This window comes from Bufo bufo, chromosome 5 (genome assembly GCF_905171765.1).
Source record: "Bufo bufo chromosome 5, aBufBuf1.1, whole genome shotgun sequence".
NCBI classification, from domain to species: Eukaryota; Metazoa; Chordata; class Amphibia; order Anura; family Bufonidae; genus Bufo; species Bufo bufo.
In genome coordinates, this window is record NC_053393.1 from 277,771,625 (window position 1) to 277,795,982 (window position 24,358).

The window sequence follows — 24,358 nt, forward strand, 5'->3', positions numbered from 1 at the left end:
AAGTATTACGAGTGGCTTTATAGGGACACCCCAGGGGAACATGAGGAGGGCAAAGGTTTTTTATCAGCAATCAAGCTACCGTCCCTGACGGAGGAACAGCAGGTGATCCTGAATGTCGAAATATCGGCTGAGGAAGTCCTACATATTATACGTTCCCTTCATAACGGGAAAGCACCAGGCCCTGACGGGTCTTCAGGGGAATTCTATAAAAGGTGTTACAAGATCACCTCACCCCCACCCTAGTTGAATATTTCAATCACCTCCTGCACACGGGCGGTTTCCCCGCCCACGTCAATGTGGCCTACATTAAATTGATACTAAAGCCCAATAAGGACCCGCAGGATCCGGGTTCATATCGCCCGATCTCGCTCATCAATCATGATCTTAAGATTTTGACCAAAATCCTGGCTGATAGACTGAGCCTCCTGATGCCCGCCCTGATAGGCCCCTCGCAAGTGGGTTTCATAAATGGGCGGTCGGGGGTAGCAAACATCAGAAAAGTGCTGGCAACCTTGGATTGTGTTCGACGCTAACCCCAGCCCCTATCTTGTTGGCTTTGGACGCGGAAAAAGCTTTTGATTCGCTGCGGTGGGACTGGCTGGGGGTGGTGTTGGACAAATTCAAGATCTTCGTACCGTACCTTTTGACAGGGACTCTATACCAGCCCCGCGGCACGTATTCATACGGGAGGGTTTTTATCCCCCATTTTTCCCCTTCAGAGAGGAACCAGATAGGGGTGCCCGCTCTCCCCCCTCCTTTTTGACTTGGCCATCGACCCTCTGGCTAGATTTTTAGAGGACTCTGAGCTATACTCGGGAATCACTGTAGGTAGGAAAGAGGTCAAACTGGCTTTATATGCCGATGACCTATTGCTCTTTATGGCTACTCCCCAGCGACATCTAGGCCCCTTGATGGATCTCCTCCGTAGTTTTGGGTCTTTTTCGGGATATAGAATTAATTCTTCCAAAAGCGAGGTCCTGGAGTTGCACACCACGAATCCCCCTCACCTCTGGAATTCCTCTGGTTTTTACCTAGCGACTGTTAAGCGACATATCACCTACTTGGGGGTAAATTCGGTAAGCTCCCTGGGTCACTGTATCAGCTAAACTACCCCCCCCCCCCTCATAGCGAAAATAATATCAGAACTACAGAGATGGCATTCGCTTCCCTTGTCTCTCCTCGGCAGATGTCAGCTCATTAAAATGATGAGCTTCTCTAAATTACTTTACCCCCTCCAAACGCTCCCGATTCAACTGAAACATGCTGATGTTACTGCTTTAAATAGGGCATTTAGCACCTTCTTGTGGTCTGGCCAGTGACTTCGTATCTCTCTCTCAAAGCTCATGTTATGGAAGGCAATTAGGAAAACAGTTGGCCTGCCTCACTCGATCTCTAATTGGATGCCACTGTGGGAACATCCTGAGTTCCCCCAGGGGAATAGCACAGGACTCTCTGAGCTGTGGGTGTCTAGAGGGTTGGTCAGGGTGGAACATCTGATGCACCGAGAGGAGAAACGATGGCTGACCCCTAAGGAACGCCCTGCCTGATTCCCATTTCCTGCTGATTATGCAGACTCTGGGTTTCTGTACACACAGGTTACGAGACTTGTCAAAGGAGACGACTAAGAACTCCTTTGACGATATTCTTAGTTTCTCTCCTCAAACAGTATCTCTCTCGAAGCTATATAGGGCACTCTCAGGTAACTTCATGAAGGCCAAGCCATCCACTCTGTTTAAGAAATGGGAACGCATCACCATGGATGGTGAGATCAGGGAAAAAATCCTGGAGGGCTGGTGCAAGGTCCGCCAGTGTGTGATAAGCAAAATGTGGCGTGAAACATACTTTAAAATGATGCACCACGCAATATTTGGTTTTAATTTTCCAGCCTCTTCTCAATTCCCAGATCGCATCACTCATTGTCCTAATTGCAGAGTCTCGGCAACTGACTTCTGGCATGGTATATGGGCGTGTACCAAGGTTGCTAACCTCTGGGTCACCGTAGTCGCTTATATAAAAAAAAAAAACTGGCTTTTAGATTTGCCTATGGAGCCCCAGGCTCTGATATTTCACTACATACGTCTTGATGGGGGGCAGCCTGGCCGTCCGACTAAGATCCCGATCATCTTACATTCTATATTTCTGATAGCCAAAAGAGTTCTGCTGCAACGCAGGCTCATAGATACCATGCCAGACATTTCTGTTGTGATCTCTGAGTTGAAGGTGCTGATGGGTTTTGAAAGAGTGGAGACAGTAAGACACAAGGAGTGCTCGGCTTCAAAAAATTTCAGCAAATGGCGAACCTTCATCTTTGCCCACTTTAGCCCCGCGGATATTACGGAGCTAGTCAAACCCTATCAGTATACCTCCTGGTACCTTAAATTCTCTTTGTGTGACAACTTCGGTCCTCTGGCAGTGTAGCCCTGCCCATCTTTTTCCCCACGACCCCCTCTCCCTCCCCTTTTCCCTTCCCTGGTTCTTGTTCACTGTTTTATTAAAAAATGCAGTCAGACGCGCATTTTTAAGGCTAATGATCCTTTAAATGCCGCACCGACTCCTTTGTTCTCGCAGTGGGAACATGGAAAATTCATTGTTGTATGGTTTGTCTGTACATGACCCTTGTTCTTGTCATTTTGCTGATCTGCTTTCAATAAAAAGAATTTAAAAAAAAAAAAAAAAAAAAAAACGCTTTTACTCATCTAGGCCATTCTGAGACTTTAGCAAATTTCCAAGTTTCAATTTCTCTACTTCTATAATACATAGTAATACCTCCAAAAATAGTTATTACTTTACATTCACCATATGTCTACTTCATGTTTGGATCATTTTGGGAATGCAATTTTAGTTTTTGGGGACGTTACAAGGCTTAGAAGTTTAGAAGCAAATCTTGAAATTTTTCAAAAACCCAATTCTTAGGGACCAGTTCAGGTCTGAAGTCACTTTGTGAGGCTTACATAATAGAAAACACAAAAAAATTACCCCATTCTAGAAACTACGCCCCTCAAGGTATTCAAAACTGATTTTACAAACATCATTAACCCTTTAGGTGCTCCACAAGAGTTTTTGGCAAATGGAGATGAAATTTCAGAATTAAAATATTTTGCTAAATTTTCAATTTTTATACATTTTTTACACTAACAAAGCAAGGGTTAACAGCCAAACAAAACTCAATATTTATTGCCCCGATTCTGTAGTTTGCAGAAACACCGCATATGTGGCCGTACACTACTGTACGGCCACACGGCAGGGCGTAGAGGGAAAGGAGCGCCATGTGGTTTTTGAAAGGCAGATTTTGATGGACTGGTTTATTTACACCATGTCCCATTTGAAGCCCCCCTGATGCACCCTTACAGTACAAAATCCCTAAAAGTGACCCCATTTTGGAAACTACGGGATAAGGTGGCGGTTTTGTTCGGACTATTTTAAGGGTACATATGATTTTTAGTTGTCTACATTTTTGTGAGGTAAGGTTACCAAAAATAGAAATTCTGAAATTTCATCTCCTTTTGCCATAAACTGTTGAGGAACACCTAAAGGGTTAATAAAGTTTGTAAAATCAGTTTTGCATACCTTGAGGGGTGTAGTTTCTTAGATAGGGTCACTTTTATAGAGTTTCTTCTCAAGGGGTGAATCAGGGGTTCTTAAAATGGGACATGGTGTAAAAAAAAAAAAGTCATAAAAATCTGCCTTCCAGAAACCATGTCATTCCTTTCCTTTTGCGCCCTGCCGTTTGGTCATACAGCAGTTTACGACCACATATGGGGCATTTCTGTAAACTGCAGAATCAGGGTAATAAATATTCAGTTTTGTTTGGCTGTTAACCCTTGCTGTGTTACCGGACTGTGTTAATCTGGGGGGTTATAAGTACCCTGATGTACTCTCACAAAGTTTGTACAGCTTCACTCCATACCTCGCCCGCTTAGAGGGAACATACTGACGGAAAATGAGTCTCCCCTTGAAAGCAATGAGAGACTCATCAACTGCGACCTCCCTTCCAGGTACATAGGCCTCCACAAATTTGACCCGAAAGTGATAGATGACCGGCCTGATTTTGTACAGGCGGTCATAGGCAGGATCACCTTGAGGAAGGTGGGGGGGGAGACATGCTGAATTATCTGCATAATGCAGGCATTTCCGGATGGCCTCAAACCAGGTACATGTCATGGCCATACTGTAGAGTGGGGTCTGGTAGAGGACGTCCCCACTCCAGTACTGCCTGACCCTTTTTTTTTTTTTTGACTAGGCCCATGTGCAGCACGAGGCCCCAAAACGCCCTCATCTCGGCTACACCGACCGGAGTCCAGCCACCGGCCCTAGCCAAAAGGGAGCCCGGGTGTTAAGCAACGAACTGTTGGGCGTACAGGTTCGTTTGCTCCACCATCAGATTTACAAAGTGGTCACTGAAAAAAAGACTAAAGTAGTCGTATTCAGTGAAGCCCACTGTGGAAATCTGGAGTCCTGGTTGGCCAACAAAATCAGGAATCGCGGGCTCAAAATTCTCTGGGGTACACCAGACAAGTTCACCGGCAGGGGGCTCAGGTGGACTGATCTGGTGGGCCGGAAAACTAGTACGAGCCCCAGAGCTGCTCGTACTAGCGTGGGCCACAGGGTCCCTGGCATAGAGGTCCCCTTGATCCGCCTGGCGGCGTCTCCGCCGCCTTGGGGGCTCATCATCGGTAGATGATGAGGACACGGATGACAAAAGGAAAGTGGGGTCATCCTCGTCCTCACTGGGGCTCTCGGAGTCGGAGGCAAGATGGGCATATGCCTCCTCGGCCAAGAACATCCTGCGGGCCATAGAGGAGTGTGTGCGCGCGTGTGTGTGTAAATCTTTATTCAGTGTGTGTAGGGGCATGGGCGTTCGCGAACTTTGCCCTACGGCTAAAAAAAGAAGAAAAATAAATAAATTATAAATGCACTGTGGGGTGGGGTGGACAATGCGCTATCAGTGGCTGCACGCAAAGAGTGCCGGCCACAGTCAGCGCATGCAAAAAAAAAAAACTTGCACCCCAAAAAAATAATTAAGTGTGTGGGAGAGGGGGGGGGGGGGGGGGCAAGCTGCAGAACCCCTGGGATGGGGGGGGTCTAGGGTCACACAGCTAAGTGCTGTGGACCCCAGACACCCGATCAAGGTGCTAAAATTGCTAAAGAAAAAAAAATATATAACTTTTTCCCCCTATCTATCCCTCACTATCCCTGCCGAAATCCGCCTATCCCTACAGTCTACAGCGCCTGATGGCACAAAAAAACAGCCTGAGCTCCGCTCTCTCCCGCTCCACGGACCAGTATGAGCGGGGAGAGGAGCTCCGGCAATTCAAATTTGAGGTCGTAGATGTACACTGCTCAAAAAAATAAAGGGAACACAAAAATAACACATCCTAGATCTGAGTTAATTAAATATTCTTCTGAAATACTTTGTTCTTTACATAGTTGAATGTGCTGACAACAAAATCATACAAAAATAAAAAAATGGAAATCAAATTTTTCAACCCATGGAGGTCTGGATTTGGAGTCACACTCAAAATTAAAGTGGAAAAACACACTACAGGCTGATCCAACTTTGATGTAATGTCCTTAAAACAAGTCAAAATGAGGCTCAGTTGTGTGTGTGGCCTCCACGTGCCTGTATGACCTCCCTACAACGCCTGTGCATGCTCCTGATGAGGTGGCGGACGGTCTCCTGAGGGATCTCCTCCCAGACCTGGACTAAAGCATCTGCCAACTCCTGGACAGTCTGTGGTGCAACGTGACGATGGTGGATAGAGCGAACCATGATGTCCCAGATGTGCTCAATTGGATTCAGGTCTGGGGAACAGGCGGGCCAGTCCATAGCATCAATGCCATCGTCTTGCAGGAACTGCTGACACACTCCAGCCACATGACGTCTAGCATTGTCTTGCATTAGGAGGAACCCAGGGCCAACCGCACCAGCATATGGTCTCACAAGGGGTCTGAGGATCTCATCTCGGTACCTAATGGCAGTCAGGCTACCTCTGGCGAGCACATGGAGGGCTGTGCGGCCTCCAAAGAAATGGCACCCCACACCATTACTGACCCAATGCCAAACCGGTCATGCTGGAGGATGTTGCAGGCAGCAGAACGTTCTCAACGGCGTCTCCAGACTCTGTCACGTCTGTCACATGTGCTCAGTGTGAACCTGCTTTCATCTGTGAAAAGCACAGGGCGCCAGTGGTGAATTTGCCAATCTTGGTGTTCTCTGGCAAATGCCAAACGTCCTGCACAGTGTTGGGCTGTAAGCACAACCCCCACCTGTGGACGTCGGGCTCTCATATCACCCTCATGGAGTCTGTTTCTGACCGTTTGAGCAGACACATGCACATTTGTGGCCTGCTGGAGGTCATTTTGCAAGGCTCTGGCAGTGTTCCTCCTTGCACAAAGGCGGAGGTAGCGGTCCTGCTGCTGGGTTGTTGGCCTCCCCCACGTCTCCTGATGTACTGGCCTGTCTCCTGGTAGCGCCTCCATGCTCTGGACACTACGCTGACAGACACAGCAAACCTTCTTGCCACAGCTCGCATTGATGTGCCATCCTGGATAAGCTGCACTACCTGAGCCACTTGTGTGGGTTGTAGACTCAGTCTCCTGCTACCACTAGAGTGAAAGCACCGCCAGCATTCAAAAGTGACCAAAACATCAGCCAGGAAGCATAGGAACTGAGAATTGGTCTGTGGTCACCACCTGCAGAACCACTCCTTCATTGGGGGTGTCTTGCTAATTGCCTATAATTTCCACCTGTTGTCTATCCCATTTGCACAACAGCATGTGAAATTGATTGTCACCCAGTGTTGCTTCCTAAGTGGACAGTTTGATTCCACAGAAGTGTGATTGACTTGGAGTTACATTGTGTTGTTTAAGTGTTCCCTTTATTTTTTTGAGCAGTGTATAATACAAATATCCGGCTGCAATGACTCAAAATCAATTCTATAGAAAGACCACTTATATCTCACATTCTGATATTGTGAACTTATAGAAGACTTTTGTTCCTGTCTATAAGTTTGTTACTCCTCCATCTAGGTACATCTTGTTCTACCAAAGAGTTCAATATATATATATATATATATATATATATATATATATATATATATATATATATATATATTCACACAAGGTATGTAAAACAGGTTCCTATTTTATACATAAAATGAAATCACACTCACTTCTGCCAAGTAGTGTATTAAAAAAATTACCATGGATCCTCACTCAAAGATAGTAGTTGAGTTATTCCCATTCTCAAAATGTACAGATCGCAAGTAGCTATTTAAACACCACATTTGGAGTTTCTTCCATTCGCAGTCCAAATGATACCACATAAGTATAGGATTTTTTTTGTGTTTTTTTTTGTCTTATATGGGGGGGGGGGGGGATCTGTGGATGACACTTATGGGGGGGGTGGGATCTGTGGATGACACTTATGGGGGGGGTGGGATCTGTGGATGACACTTATGGGGGGGGTGGGATCTGTGGATGACACTTATGGGGGGGGGGGGATCTGTGGATGACACTTATGGGGGGGGTGGGATCTGTGGATGACACTTATGGGGGGGGTGGGATCTGTGGATGACACTTATGGGGGGGGTGGGATCTGTGGATGACACTTATGGGGGGGGTGGGATCTGTGGATGACACTTATGGGGGGGGGTGGGATCTGTGGATGACACTTATGGGGGGGGTGGGATCTGTGGATGACACTTATGGGGGGGGTGGGATCTGTGGATGACACTTATGGGGGGGGGTGGGATCTGTGGATGACACTTATGGGGGGGGTGGGATCTGTGGATGACACTTATGGGGGGGGTGGGATCTGTGGATGACACTTATGGGGGGGGTGGGATCTGTGGATGACACTTATGGGGGGGGTGGGATCTGTGGATGACACTTATGGGGGGGGTGGGATCTGTGGATGACACTTATGGGGGGGGTGGGATCTGTGGATGACACTTATGGGGGGGGTGGGATCTGTGGATGACACTTATGGGGGGGGTGGGATCTGTGGATGACACTTATGGGGGGGGTGGGATCTGTGGATGACACTTATGGGGGGGGTGGGATCTGTGGATGACACTTATGGGGGGGGTGGGATCTGTGGATGACACTTATGGGGGGGTGGGATCTGTGGATGACACTTATGGGGGGGGTGGGATCTGTGGATGACACTTATGGGGGGGGTGGGATCTGTGGATGACACTTATGGGGGGGTGGGATCTGTGGATGACACTTATGGGGGGGGTGGGATCTGTGGATGACACTTATGGGGGGGGTGGGATCTGTGGATGACACTTATGGGGGGGTGGGATCTGTGGATGACACTTATGGGGGGGTGGGATCTGTGGATGACACTGCTATGGGGGGGGAATCTGTGGATCACACTGCTATGGGGGGGGAATCTGTGGATCACACTGCTATGGGGGGGGAATCTGTGGATCACACTGCTATGGGGGGGGGAATCTGTGGATCACACTGCTATGGGGGGGGAATCTGTGGATCACACTGCTATGGGGGGGGGATCTGTGGATCACACTGCTATGGGGGGGGAATCTGTGGATCACACTGCTATGGGGGGGGAATCTGTGGATCACACTGCTATGGGGGGGAGAATCTGTGGATCACACTGCTATGGGGGGGAATCTGTGGATCACACTGCTATGGGGGGGAATCTGTGGATCACACTGCTATGGGGGGGAATCTGTGGATCACACTGCTATGGGGGGGGAATCTGTGGATCACACTGCTATGGGGGGGGAATCTGTGGATCACACTGCTATGGGGGGGGGAATCTGTGGATCACACTGCTATGGGGGGGGGGGAATCTGTGGATCACACTGCTATGGGGGGGGAATCTGTGGATCACACTGCTATGGGGGGGGGGGAATCTGTAAATCACACTGCTATGGGGGGGGGGGAATCTGTAAATCACACTGCTATGGGGGGGGGGGGGGAATCTGTAAATCACACTGCTATGGGGGGGGGAATCTGTAAATCACACTGCTATGGGGGGGGAATCTGTGGATCACACTGCTATGGGGGGGGAATCTGTGGATCACACTGCTATGGGGGGGGAATCTGTGGATCACACTGCTATGGGGGGGGAATCTGTGGATCACACTGCTATGGGGGGGGAATCTGTGGATCACACTGCTATGGGGGGGAAATCTGTGGATCACACTGCTATGGGGGGGGAATCTGTGGATCACACTGCTATGGGGGGGGAATCTGTGGATCACACTGCTATGGGGGGGGAATCTGTGGATCACACTGCTATGGGGGGGGAATCTGTGGATCACACTGCTATGGGGGGGAATCTGTGGATCACACATATATAGCATTTTATGCTATACCGTATATGTGTCATCCACAGATTCCCCTCTTCCCCAGCCCCAAACAATGTCCCTGTGTAAATAGTAACCTCCAATACAGGGGGTGGAGGCTGGCAACTGGTGTTGATATCGTAGCGGGGCCCGATGCAGTCACTGTACTCTATTACACCGGGCCCCGCACAAAGCAGTATTCATATGTAAAATGTAGGCAATCCATATGTAATGTATAGCAATCCTCTGCGGTAGCGCAATCCACGTAGTACTCACTGTAAAACTCCCATACTAGCAGGCAGGCTGGCTGGTCACTCACTTCGTCACACACATGCTCCTCCCACTTTATTAATGAAGCAGGCAGAGCATGCGCGTGACAAAGTGAGTGACCGGCCAGCCTGCCTGCTAGTACAGGAGTCTCATAGTGAGTACTACGCGGATTGCGCTACCGCAGAGGATTGCCTACACTTTACATATGAATACTGCTTTGTGCGGGGCCCGTTGTAATAGACTACAGTGACTGCACCGGACCCTACCACGATTCCAACAGCAGTTGCCAGCCTCTCCTCCCTCCCTGCTGATACATAGCAGGCCGTGCTGTGCAGCATCGCGGCCCGCAATATATCAGTGTTAGAGTAAAAATTGCAGCATAGAATATCAAACCTTTTCACAAAATTCTAAATTTTAAGCTACATAAATGCAATTCCTTTTAAATAGCATTACTGAAATAAATGGACTTTTGCACGATATTCAATTTTTTTTTTCGTTTCACCTGTAGACACACACACAGCTGTTCTGTGAAGGCCTCAGATTTGTTAGTGAACATCAGTGATCAAACACCATCATGAAAACCAAGGAACACACCAGGCAAGAGTAAAGTTGTAAATTAGTGTAAAGCAGGGTTAGGTTAAAAAAAAATTAAATTGTTCAAGCTCTGAATGTCTCCCAGAGCACTGTTCAATCCATCATCCGAAAATGGAAGGAGTATGGCACAACTGCAAACCTACCAAGACATGGCCGTCCACCTAAACTGACAGTCCAGGTAAGGAGAGCACTAATTAGAGAACCCGCAAAGATGTGCATGGTAGGAGGAGTTGAAGAGATCCACAGCTCAGGTTATCCACAGGACAACTATTAGGCCTCTTTCACACGTGCGTCGCGTGTGAGGGCCGGACAAAATGCGGGTGCGTTGCAGGAAAATGCGTGATTTTTCTGCGCGAGTGCAAAGCGTTTTAATGCGTTTGGCACCCGCGTGAGAAGAATCAGCATGTTTGGTACCCAGACCCGAACTTTTTCACAGAAGTTTGGGTTTGGGTTAGGTGTTCTGTAGATTTTATTATTTTCCCTTATAACATGGTTATAAGGGAAAATAATACCATTCTTAATACAGAATGCTTACTAAAATGTGGCTTTAGGGGTTAAAAATAAACAAATTTAACTCACCGCATCCACTTGATCGCGTAGCAGATCTCCTCTTCTTTCTACTTTCTTCAGGACCTGGCTAAAGGAGCTTTGATGACGTCATTGCGCTCACCACATGATCCATCACCTTGGACCATGTGATGAGCGCAGTGACGTCACCACAGGTCCTTTTCACGCAGCCCCATTCACTTTTATGGGGCCTGCGTTGCGTGAAAAAAAAGGAACATTATAGAGTTTGCTGCGTGAAAATCACTGCTCATGTACACAGCCCCATTGTAGTGAATGGGTCCGGATTCAGTGCGGGTGCAATGCGTTCACCTCACGCATTGCACCCGCACAGAATTCTTGCCCGTGTGAAAGGGGCCTTAGTCATGTATTGGCCTTTATGAATGAGTGGCAAGAAGAAAGCATGTTCATGTGTTAGAATGGCCCAGTCAAAGTCTAGACCTAAATCCTATTGAGAATCTGTGTCAAGAATTGAAAATCGCTGTGCACAGACACTTTCCATCCAAACTGACTGGGCTGGAGCTATTTTGCAAAGGAGGATGGGAAAACATTTCAGACTCTACATGTGCAAAGCTGGAAGAGACGTACCCCAAAAGACATGCAGCTTTAATTACAGTGAAAAGTGGTCCTACTACAACATATTGAATCAGGGGGGCTGAATACAAATGCACGCCACACTTCCTAGATTTTTATTTTTTTAAACGAGTTCTCCGGGCTTTTAATATGGCAATGGCAAAGCAGCAGCAGGAAGAGAGACAGGAGACGGCACATGCACACTGCACTCGCCGTCTCCTAATACAGCCAATTAGCGTGGGGGGCCGGGTGTCGGCCCCCACCGATCTGATATTGATGACCTATCCTGAGGATGGGTCATCAATATTAACCCTTTTGCTCCAACGGCATACATGTAGGTAAAAATGGCGTCTGCTCAGGCGTGCATCGGACGCCATGGCTGGCGGGTCTCTGCTGTTTCAAACAGCAGAGGCCCGCGGCTAATGACCATGACTGGCAATCAGTCAAAAACCTGGAAGTGCGCGCTTCCAGGTCATTCCCACATCCCAGTGTGGCCAATGGAGATGTCGGCAATTGACTTTAATACGCTGGGTCTCTCTGAAGAGACCCAGTATATTACAGCTGCAATTCTTATGTTGGCCAAAAGGTCCGTACAGTATTAGAATGTATTAGCTTCGATGAGCCGAAGTTATTACTTTGCGAAGTCTTGCGAGACTTCGCATAATAACTTCATAAATTAATTTCTACTTTAAAAGACCATTTCCTGAACTTGGGTTTGGTTTCAAGTGGTTCGGTTTCATCGCTAATGGTAATATAAAATTTAAAAAATTTGTGAATATTGTAGCCTCCTACAGTAGCTACAAAAGCATTTATTTATGAAGCTATTATAATTTTTGAAGTTATTATGCGGTCTCGCGAGACTTTGCGAAGTAATAACTTCGGCTCATAGGAGCCAATACATTCTAATACTGTATGGAGCGCTCGTTCCATACAGTATTCAAACAAAGTATTATGCGAATTGACTTCGGATGTTTAATTCGAAGTCGATTCGATCATCCCTAATGGTAATATCAAATTAAAAAAATTGAGTATTGTAGCCTCATACACTAGCTACAAAAACATAAAAAAGTAAAAAAAAAAAATTTAAAAAAAATTTAATCACTCCCCTTTCCTTAGAATAAAAAAATAAACACATAAATAACAAAAAATATAAACGTCATGGGCATCACCGCGTCGGAAAACGCCTTCACTATTAAAATATAAAATTATGTTTCCAATACGGAAAATGGCGTAACGGAATAAAGTATCAAAATGGCCATTTCGCCATTTTTTCAATCGCTTCTCTTACACAAAAAAAAAGTAATTAACAGTGATCAAAAAGTAACACACACTCCAAGATTATATCAATAAAAACTACAGATTGTCCCACAAAAAATGAGCCCCCACACAGCTCAGTAGACTTAACCAAATTAAAAGATATGGGGGTCAGAACATGGTGATGTAAAAAAAATTAATTAAATTAAATTAAAAAAACAACTGATACATATGTGGTATTGTTGTAATCGTACTGTTCCAGAAAATGAAGGGCACAGGTCAGTTTTGCCGCAAAGGGAACGCCGTAAGGACAAAACCCGTAAAATGGTCGGAGTTATTGCGTTTTCTTTCCAATTCCACCCCATTTGGAAAAGTAGCGAACTACATTGTGTGTAGTGTGGAGCGAACTTCTGTTTTAAGTTCGGCGTCTAAAGTTCGGCTTCCGGTTAGCGGAGAATCCCGATATGGATTCCGAATTCCGTTGTGGTCCGTGGTAGCGGAATCAATAATGGCCGATTATTGATTCCGCTACCATGGACCATAACGGAATTTGGAATCCATATCGGGATTCTCCGCTACCCGGAAGCCGAACTTTAGACGCCAAACTTAAAACAGAAGTTCGCTCCACACTAATTGTGTGCCATATTAAATGGTGGCATTGGAAAGTACAACTTGTCCCACAAATAACAAGCCCTTATATGGATATAAAAAAGTTATGGGTCCAGGAAGATCGGGAAGAAAAATAAAGACGAAAAAACCTTCGATACCCTAACGGTTAAAAGTCCAGAGAATTTCACATAGATTTGCTACTTTGTGTGTAACGTGAAAAAAATTTGGAAAAGTTCTCAACCAAACAAACCAATATACATAACATTTCAATACAATAAATTCGTTTTCACATTCATCAATTAATAATATATTACAAAATAATGATAAAAACCCTTATTTATAGTGCAACTATTGATGAAAACATGTGCTCAAGTATCTAATTATACAGTACTATATATATATTTCTACAGTGTGAAAGTCTTTATATATGATGATTATATTAATTGAGGGGGCCGGATTACCAAAAATTTATATGCAGACGCTTACATAATATACTGTAGTACCGTGTTAGTATCACCGTCGGCGTGCTGATCTTGGTACAGTCGGGAACTCGCAAGCATGTATATCACGTGACACTGACATCACAAGGTACTTACGGTGCGTGGAGACACTTCCCATGTAGAAGCGAGAAAATAGGAAATAGTAAAGACGCCATGTTTATGAAGGTCGCATACTACGTCATATATTATGACTACACAAACATGGCCGCCGGCACATACCTCATACCATAATTCAAAGACTCCTGGCACTGGACATGTTATGTACATGAAAATAAAATCAGGGACACCATCCACACACTGGGAATGAGGAAAGCCTAACAGTATTAAAAGAGATGGACTTTCTAGGAGGTCATAGTCCATTTTGTCCAGTAGACGGAGCTCCTATCTTATATAATTATGTGCGATAGATGGCGCATCTACTGGTCAAAAGTGTAATATCACTCTCATAATAAATAGATCGGTTTCTTATAGGATCCCACGGAGGAAGAGAGCAAACAGAGGGGGCAAAAACCACTGTTAATATTTGCACTAAAGCAATTGTTTTTTTTAAAGTAATATTCTAAAGATATTAAATAATTTTATGTCTCCTTGGCAGAGTCTGTGGGACCCCATCCCTCCCCAAAATATCCTGCTCTTCCTTCACTCAGTGCACAAAATGCATCATGTGATGGGATGCAGGATATCAGGGCTCTAGGTTTCATGCTGCTACATCACTTTCAACCAGCTCAAGTGTGCAGCCACAAGAATTAGGCTAGGTCTACACGACATTTGTCGTACCAATGTCGTGCGACAATTTTTATAATGATAGTCTGAGGTGACATACTGCGACATGTCACGCGACAAATGTTGCAGTGTAGTTGTGCCCTATCTGTCGCGCGACTTATTGTCGCGCGACACATGTCGTCGTGTAGACCTAGCCTTAAAGGGGTTATCCCACCTTTCAATTTTCAGGCCGTCACATCGCTTTCCCGCTCTTCAAGCCGCTCAGTCATGGGGCGTTGTCCTCTGTATTGACTGACAGCAGAATGAACGCTCTGCAGCTCCACTGACTCCGCCTACCCTGCCTGCGTGTGCGCTCCCGTGTCAGCCGTACCTTCTGCCAGCAAGCACCTCATACTCTCCTCCCTTCATGCTCCCCGATCGCCATGGTAAGATCAATAACATATATCCTGTTTTTATACCGCAAGCTCATATATCCTGTGAGTAAACCGCAATTATGGGGCCAGTCTGGGCATAATAATGGGGCCAGTGTGTGGACAACTATGTGGGCAGTATGGTGGCAGTCTGTGGACAATTCTGGTGGCAGTGTGGTGGTAGTCTGGGGGCAATTCTGGGGGCAGTGTGTGGACAATTCTGGGGGCAGTATGGAGGCAGTCTGGGGGCAGTGTGGTGACAGTCTGGGGACAATTCTGGGGGCAGTGTGGTGCCAGTCTGGGGACAATTCTGGGGGCAGTGTGTTGCCAGTCTGGGGACAATTCTGGGGGCAGTGTGGTGGCAGTCTGGGGACAATTCTGGGGGCAGTGTGGTGCCAGTCTGGGGACAATTCTGGGGGCAGTATGGTGGCAGTCTGGGGGCAATTCTGGGGGCAGTGTGCGGACAATTCTGGGAGCAGTATGGTGGCAGTCTGGGGGCAGTGTGGTGGCAGTCTGGGGACAATTCTGGGGGCAGTGTGGTGCCAGTCTGGGGACAATTCTGGGAGCAATTCTGGGGGCAGTGTGGTGGCAGTCTGGGGACAATTCTGGGGGCAGTGTGGTGCCAGTCTGGGGACAATTCTGGGGGCTGTATGGTGGCAGTCTGGGGACAATTCTGGGGGCAATTCTGGGGGCAATGTGGTGGCAGTCTGGGGACAATTCTGGGGGCAGAGTGGTGCCAGTCTGGGGACAATTCTGGGGGCAGTATGGTGGCAGTCTGGGGGCAGTGTGGTGGCAGTCTGGGGGCAATTCTGGGGGCAGTGTGGTGCCAGTCTGGGGACAATTCTGGGGGCAGTATGGTGGCAGTCTGGGGACAATTCTGGGGGCAGTATGGTGGCAGTCTGGGGGCAATTCTGGGGGCAGTATGGTGGCAGTCTGGGGGCAGTGTTGTGGCAGTCTGGGGGCAATTCTGGGGGCAGTGTGGTGGCAGTCTGGGGGCAATTCTGAGGGCAATTCTGGGGGCAGTGTGGTGCCAGTCTGGGGACAATTCTGGGGGCAATTCTGGGGGCAGTGTGGTGGCAGTCTGGGGGCAGTGTGGTGGCAGTCTGGGGGCAGTGTGTTGCCAGTCTGGGGACAATTCTGGGGGCAGTGTGTTGCCAGTCTGGGGACAATTCTGGGGGCAGTGTGGTGGCAGTCTGGGGGCAATTCTGGGGGCAGTGTGGTGCCAGTCTGGGGACAATTCTGGGGGCAGTGTGGTGGCAGTCTGGGGACAATTCTGGGGGCAGTGTGGTGCCAGTCTGGGGACAATTCTGGGGGCAGTGTGGTGCCAGTCTGGGGACAATTCTGGGGGCAGTGTGGTGCCAGTCTGGGGGCAGTGTGGTGGCAGTCTGGGGGCAATTCTGGGGGCAATTCTGGGGGCAGTGTGGTTCCAGTCTGGGGACAATTCTGGGGGCAGTATGGTGGCAGTCTGGGGGCAATTCTGGGGGCAGTATGGTGGCAGTCTGGGGGCAGTGTTGTGGCAGTCTGGGGGCAATTCTGGGAGCAGTGTGGTGGCAGTCTGGGGGCAGTGTGGTGGCAGTCTGGGGACAATTCTGGGGGCAATTCTGGGGGCAGTGTGGTGGCAGTCTGGGGGCAGTGTGGTGGCAGTCTGGGGGCAGTGTGTTGCCAGTCTGGGGACAATTCAGGGGGAAGTGTGTTGCCAGTCTGGGGACAATTCTGGGGGCAATTCTGGGGGCAGTGTGGTGGCAGTCTGGGGACAATTCAGGGGGCAGTGTGGTGCCAGTCTGGGGACAATTCTGGGGGCAGTATGGTGGCAGTCTGGGGGCAGTGTGGTGGCAGTCTGGAGACAATTCTGGGGGCAGTGTGGTGGCAGTCTGGGGACAATTCTGGGGGCAGTGTGGTGCCAGTCTGGGGACAATTCTGGGGGCAGTGTGGTGGCAGTCTGGGGACAATTCTGGGGGCAGTGTGGTGGCAGTCTGGGGACAATTCTGGGGGCAGTGTGGTGCCAGTCTGGGGACAATTCTGGGGGCAGTGTGGTGGCAGTCTGGGGACAATTCTGGGCGCAGTGTGTGGTGAATTCTGGTGGTGTAGACTTTTAATTGCCAAAGTTATTATAATTATATATTTTTTTGTTTCAAATCTCTATGCCTGAACACTGATGGTATGTATTTTTTATTATTTTTACGATTCAAAGGCACATTGTAAGGATTACAATGAGGGTATTTCCGAGCCAGAACTTCATGAATTGGAGACAACTATGTCATCAATGCAGGTATGAGTAATCATTCATCTATTTTCTTGATTTTTATATTTTTATTTTATGCAACAGTGCAAAAAACAAATTATTTTAATTTTTTTTAAATTGGGTAACAGATCATCCCAAGACATCACATACTCTTTATAGTATAATTATTCTACAATGAATAAACTAATTTGTTTTGGTTTGGGAAACACTGTTCCCCAACTCAGTTTTCTTCATATTTTTTTAATAAAATATAAAACATAAATTCTGCATTGATTACTGTAAAAACAAGATCCAACAAAGTGGTGTTTGATAAATTAAAAAAATAATAATTCTGTCATATTCTGAACCAAGTTATTTCAAGCATTTCTAGAAAGAACTCTCTCTATATATTCTTCAGAGGCCTTTTTTTGGTCGCTAATTTACAATTATTTACAATAAAATTAATTTATAATGTTGGATAATATAAAAATATGAGTTATCACATAGTATGTTAAAACTAATTACTAACCATTTTTTTCTAAATTTTAAATTCAGATATCAGTGAGTGATGAAAGTTGGCTCAATCAAAGTCTTGATCAAGAAAATTTTCAAGAAGACGAGGTAATGAACAAGCAATTAAATTTAAACTATTTCTTTTAAAATAAATAAATAATAATATTTGCACTAATATTTTTTAATAGCATTTCTGACCATAAATTATTTTTTTTTTGTATTCAGGCTAAAATAAATAGGTTTATGTTCATCCGTTTAATTTTCTTTTAAATTAACTCGATGACCATTTATTATTTTTTTTTCCTATTTCTATCATCATAGCTTTGACTATTTCTATAGGTGGAACAATTTTTTTTTTTTTACTTTACTAGTCAGCCAATCAAATTATTTATTTATTTTTTAATCTCTATGATGTAATACTATATTTTTTTAATTTATTGATAATTACCTAAAGAATTAAAATAAATAAAATTAAAATTTAATATTATATCTATATATTTTTTTTCCAAAGGAAATGAATAGTCTAATTGAGCGCCTAAGAAATAAAAATAAGTACGCAATGACTGGTGAAGACTATTGTTTTTAGACCGACCCATTATGGTCCCCGGAGGAGTATTCTGGTATTGAAGAACAAGACCCAAATAAAAGATTGAAAAAATTGGACTGGTGTACATGTGGAAGCTGTGAAATTATGAAATCTGTGAATGAATGTTTATGTTGCTCCGAGATCTATGCCTTGGAAAGTTTCCTCTCACCTGAAATAACATGCATATGTAAACATCCATCTTTCAAGGATGTGTGTCAAGACAGGGAGGAAATTATTTGACTTCTTACAACTATGCAAATTATAACTGGTCGTGCTTTCAACATAGAAAATCCTAGGTAAGTAATTTGTTACTTTAGAAATACATTATTACTGTACTGCCACTTGATGTGACTGATCTTTATTATTATAAAAACCCGTCATTCTATGTGAAGGGTATTATCTTCAAATCTCGTATTTTTAGTATTTGAGACATATCCTTTAAAAAAAAAAAAAAGAATGCTTATAAAACAACGAAAAACAGTCTAAACATCTCGTTTCTGTTTCAAATTTCAGATGTCTTCGTCTAGCAGCATATCGAGCATTTTCTATGTGGGTACATGGCCCATTAGGTAAACATAATCGGAGACCTATACCAACTTGTGTAGTGTTACAAATTCGAGCCGACTTTCCAGATCCAAACGGTTCTTACACTGGTTTTCAATATTATCAAGATGTGCCACTAACCCAATCTGATTTGGATTTAAATTTTTTGATAAATGTTCATAATGTTTAGATTAAATAGATGTTTTACACTGTTATTACTAATTTGTATAATTGACAATCTGTCTAAATCTTCAAAGCACTAATTCAATTATTAGGATTATATATTGTATGTATGAACATAACACATGGAATAAGTGTTTTCTACATGAGCCATGTCTAATATTGCCTAAAATACACAAAATGAAAAATAGACATTATGGAGAATCATAATAATTGAATTGGTATATATAAAATATTTTTTTCTATTGTTCAAGTATGAAAACTAGTTTTTATATTTAATTTTATAAAAATAATTTTCTCAATTTTTCGACATAAAAATTGTATATTTGTCAATTCTGCAAGCGCATTGTCTAAAATGTTTACCAATGTTTTACTTTACCTTACATTATAAATATTAGTTTGCGACACCAAACAACAGTTTTTGAATTTATTCTAAGTGTTACTAAAGAATACCTTTGACTTCGGATGTATGGAGTGAGAAACTCACACTATTTGATGATTTCTTGTATAAATGTGTAAATGTGTAAATCATGTTGACTTCTTGTATTAGGCTGGGACATGTGTTTTGTCTGGGGAGTGGCTTTCCTCTCCCACGCAATACACATGTCCCTGCCTCATATAAGAAATCCCTGCATGTGAGAACTATCGGGGACTGGACCGTATGACCAGGGGCAATTTTGAAAATAAAAACTTGTGCCCATGACCTCAGCGGGGGCCGACCATGAAAGTAGTGTGAGTTTCTCACTACCTACATCCAAGATTAGAAAAAAATTTTTTTTATACAAACTGGCCCTATTAAAAGATAGTGTAAACATTTTAGACAATGGAGTTGAAATAAACTTTGAGCGGCAGTACCTAACCTTTGAAAAAATTGTTATGCCTTTTTTTAATTCTGACATCTTGAGAAGTTATCCTTCTAACGGAATCAAGAGTTAGTAACTGTTGCTTCAGTTTTAATATGGTCATAATAAATGTCTGTGTAAAGAAATGCAATAAAAAAATTTTGCTAACATAAATTTTTTTTTCCATGTTCTACCAACCCAATGTAATAAAACTATAACTATACTGAATATGTTATCAAAGGATAATTTATTATAACTATAATAATTATTTAAATAAATAAAATAAAATTTGATAACAAACTTAGTGTTTTATTACTTGTACCAACTGTATATAATATTACAGAAAAATTTGCTATATAGGGTTTTTTAAACAAAAATTAATTAGTTTTATAGCTTAAAATTGGGCAAGGTCGAAAGACCAACTATTTCTTGTTCATGTCCAATAAAGGTCCTATAACCGACACACCTTATTGTCTTCCAAATCTAGAAAGATATTTTTCAATCATATCCTTAGACGATGGTTTTTCAATTGGTGATACATTTTTTGGGGAGTGATGTTCTAGATGACTGCCAATCACTGTCAATCTTGTTTTCTGCATAAAGAAATATGTCACTCACAATTTCTTTCAGGAATTGGTTGGAACAAGGTTCATATAGTGTCTTGACCACCCAAGCTTTACGGGCTTTTGAATACTCAATGCGAAAACGTTTTTTTCTTGCTTCTTCATTGTTGTTTTCAAAAGTTTGTAATGCGACTTGAACTCTGTCAATATTTCTATTGTGATCTAGAACATACGCTTAAAAGCAATTTTATTATTTATATATTAAAAGTCGTGGCGAATCTACCACATGAATTCGTCAGGCAAAACCTGGACAGGTGGCTCACTCCACAATTATAAGAGTATAGCCACTCAATCCACGTTTACAAAAACGTGCAAAACTGGAATTATCAGTATGAACTTCTATGTATGCATACCCTGATAGTAACCAGATGCACTTGCAAGAGCTCACTATGTGTGCTGGAGTTGATAGTAGTTTATTAAACAGCACCAGCTATAACATTAAGTAACAGCCTAGGCTGTAACAATGTAACACTATAAGTGAGAATAGAACAGTAGTGAGTGGAATAGATAAGTTGCGGGTGAGAGCTTTGTGTTTTAGCTCTACTTACAACCCTGCTGCTTCTTATCTCTTATATCCCATCACTAGTAACAAAAAGGACCGTCTCTGCCTATTGATGCGTCTGCTCGACGCGTTTCTATGTCACTGTGTGAGTAGTGACATGTCCTCAGGAGCAGAGTTACAGTGGCATCAGTGCAGTATTATTTAATCTTTGATCACATGCACTATGTCCACTGATGGAAAGAACGCTGCACGCTTCTATTTGCGCGCGTGCAGCCAAGAGAGATACAGCCTCCGGCACTGTTTTTTGCAGCCGTGCTGATAATTCCAGTTTTGCACGTTTTTGTAAACGTGGATTGAGTGGCTATACTCTTATAATTGTGGAGTGAGCCACCTGTCCAGGTTTTGCCTGACGAATTCATGTGGTAGATTCGCCACGACTTTTAATATATAAATAATAAAATTGCTTTTAAGCGTATATTCAGGCAGTCAAACACATTCCTTATACATATACGCAAAATCTAGTGCATAGTTACACCCTATTCGTGATCTAGAACAGCCAAAGTGGTGCGTGCCACCATACCATCCATAAAAAAATGCACACGCTTGGGTCTGTATTTTAGGGCACTTGCATGAAAAACTTCTAACTCGCCAGTGTGACAGAAGAAAGATAAGTGTTCCAAATCTCGTAGGATTGTTTGATTTAGAATAATAGCTTTTAATTTTGCAAATGCTGAAGAATCTTCAAGTAACCATTTAGTGTGTGGTTGTCCAGTTAGATGATGGCACTTACAGTATGGCCCGTCATCATCCCATTCGTGTACATTGACAACATGATAACAGATGGACTTCCAACGTGCCACTAAATCCAATGGATCCTCGATACAATTTCTGGCACACCACCATAGATGATTTTTGATTGAGTGTATCCATGGAGAAATTTTCTCACAGTTTCTCGATTTGGATGCAGACAGTAATTTTTGGCCAACTGATTTCGCCATATGCCAGAGGTCAAATTGATGTTTGATGTGAGGATAATCCCTTACGATTTTTCTAATCGCTACAGGTCTGTCGGTGGTAATGATTCTGACTTTTACATTAGATTCTAGAATTCTATCCAATGTTTTCTGGAAAGCTATTTTTTCCAAGCTGAAAGGGGGAACAATTTGTTCAACTGTAAAGTCTACTATTTTTGAAGTTTCTGTGTCCAACATGGTGTAGACACAGTATTTGGCTGAAAATCCAGGGCTATCTGATTGCCCATCGCCCGCAAGGCATACTGCTTGTTGGCCGATTGAAGAGATCACATTACTTCTTTCTTTTTTCCAATGGTAATGAATCATTGGAAACAAGTATTTTTTCTGATGCCTGTAATGTGTTGATTTTGAGATACAGAAAATGTTCAAAACTTCAAAAAAGTTCTTTATTTTCAAAAAATTGTTACCACTAAGCAAAATTCTACTGGAGATCAGTAAGTTTCCAGCAGGTACACGATTAACAAGGGGCTGGCTAGTCCAAAGGTATTTTTGGTGACCTCTTGAGCATCTCACATCAACATATATTGCTGAAGCAGAATGTCTAATACCAATATGCGTTAATTTTTGACCGCAGGACTTATGGTACTGGCATGGAATCATAAAAATCAATTGTTTCAAACAACTGTAATAAACAATGAATTTAGGCTCTTGTGGATCATTTTCCGCCTCCGATAATATTGGATCCATATTGTCAATCCTATTATTTGCATTGACAAAGTCTGTTTCCTCATCATCGCTGTTGTCTGAAAGGTCACTTAGAATTTCGTCCTCCTCTACATCTGAATCCTCCTGTGGCAATGCAAATGAATCTTCATTGTTTTCAAATATATTGTTTTTGTCTAATTTCTCTCCTACCTCCATCCAATCCAGTTTTTTGGCAACCGCGGATCGCATTTTTGGTACAGGAGAACAATTGTGAATCAGCGGACATTGTGGCGTGCCTCAGCGGACATTCCCCTATTTGTGCCTCTGCCTCTGTATTGTCCTCCCCTCTGTGATGACATCCCCCATTTGTGCCTCTGCCTCTGTATTGTCCTCCCCTCTGTGATGATATTCCCCCATTTGTGCCTCTGCCTCTGTATTGTCCTCCCCTCTGTGATGACATTCCCCTATTTGTGCCTCTGCCTCTGTATTGTCCTCCCCTCTGTGATGACATTCCCCCATTTGTGCCTCTGCCTCTGTATTGCCCTCCCCTCTGTGATGACATTCCCCTATTTGTGCCTCTGCCTCTGTATTGTCCTCCCCTCTATGATGACATCCCCCATTTGTGCTTCTGCCTCTGTATTGTCCTCCCCTCTGTGATGACATCCCCCATCTGACCCTGTGATCTGTATTGTCCTCCCCTCTGTGATGACATCCCCCATCTGTCCCTGTGATCTATATTGTCCTCCCCTCTGTGATGACATCCCCCATCTGTCCCTGTGATCTGTATTGTCCTCCCCTCTGTGATGACATCCCCCATCTGTTCCTGTGATCTGTATTGTCCTCCCCTCCTGTGATGACATTCCCCCATTTGTGCCTCTGCCTCTGTATTGTCCTCCCCTCTGTGATGACATCCCCCATCTGTCCCTGTGATCTGTATTGTCCTCCCCTCTGTGATGACATCCCCCATCTGTCCCTGTGATCTATATTGTCCTCCCCTCTGTGATGACATCCCCCATCTGTCCCTGTGATCTGTATTGTCCTCCCCTCTGTGATGACATCCCCCATCTGTTCCTGTGATCTGTATTGTCCTCCCCTCCTGTGATGACATTCCCCCATTTGTGCCTCTGCCTCTGTATTGTCCTCCCCTCTGTGATGACATCCCCCATCTGTCCCTGTGATCTGTATTGTCCTCCCCTCTGTGATGACATTCCCCCATTTGTGCCTCTGCCTCTGTATTGTCCTCCCCTCTGTGATGACATTCCCCCATTTGTGCCTCTGCCTCTGTATTGTCCTCCCCTCTGTGATGACATCCCCCATCTGTCCCTGTGATCTGTATTGTCCTTCCCTCTGTGATGACATTCCCCCATTTGTGCCTCTGCATTGTCCTCCCCTCTGTGATGACATTCCCCCATTTGTGCCTCTGCCTCTGTATTGTCCTCCCCTCTGTGATGACATCCCCCATCTGTCCCTGTGATCTGTATTGTCCTCCCCTCTGTGATGACATCCCCAATCTGTCCCTGTGATCTGTATTGTCCTCCCCTCTGTGATGACATCCCCCATCTGTCCCTGTGATCTGTATTGTCCTCCCCTCTGTGATGACATTCCCCCATTTGTGCCTCTGCCTCTGTATTGTCCTCCCCTCTGTGATGACACCCCTCATCTGTCCCTGTGATCTGTATTGTCCTCCCCTCTGTGATGACATTCCCCCATTTGTGCCTCTGCCTCTGTATTGTCCTCTCCTCTGTGATGACATCCCCCATCTGTCCCTGTGATCTGTATTGTCCTCCCATCTGGGATGACATTCCCCTATTTGTGCCTCTGCCTCTGTATTGTCCTCCCCTCTGTGATGACA

At 44.5% G+C, this 24,358-nt stretch overlaps 1 protein-coding gene across 2 annotated transcripts in view; it reads right to left on the minus strand.

Annotated features, from left to right (window-relative positions):
• The window catches only part of MTRR (5-methyltetrahydrofolate-homocysteine methyltransferase reductase), a 1,123,497-nt gene extending 1,109,747 nt beyond the window's left edge, over positions 1–13,750 (minus strand). Inside the window, exon 1 of one of the 2 annotated variants that reach the window (XM_040431866.1) lies at positions 13,671–13,750. In XM_040431866.1, coding sequence (XP_040287800.1) covers positions 13,671–13,744 — 74 coding nt within the window. In that variant the 5' untranslated portion in view covers positions 13,745–13,750. Of the gene's footprint in view, positions 1–13,645 lie in introns of both variants that reach the window. The other variant, XM_040431867.1, reaches the window with a different exon arrangement.
• Positions 13,751–24,358: the final 10,608 nt, after the last annotated feature.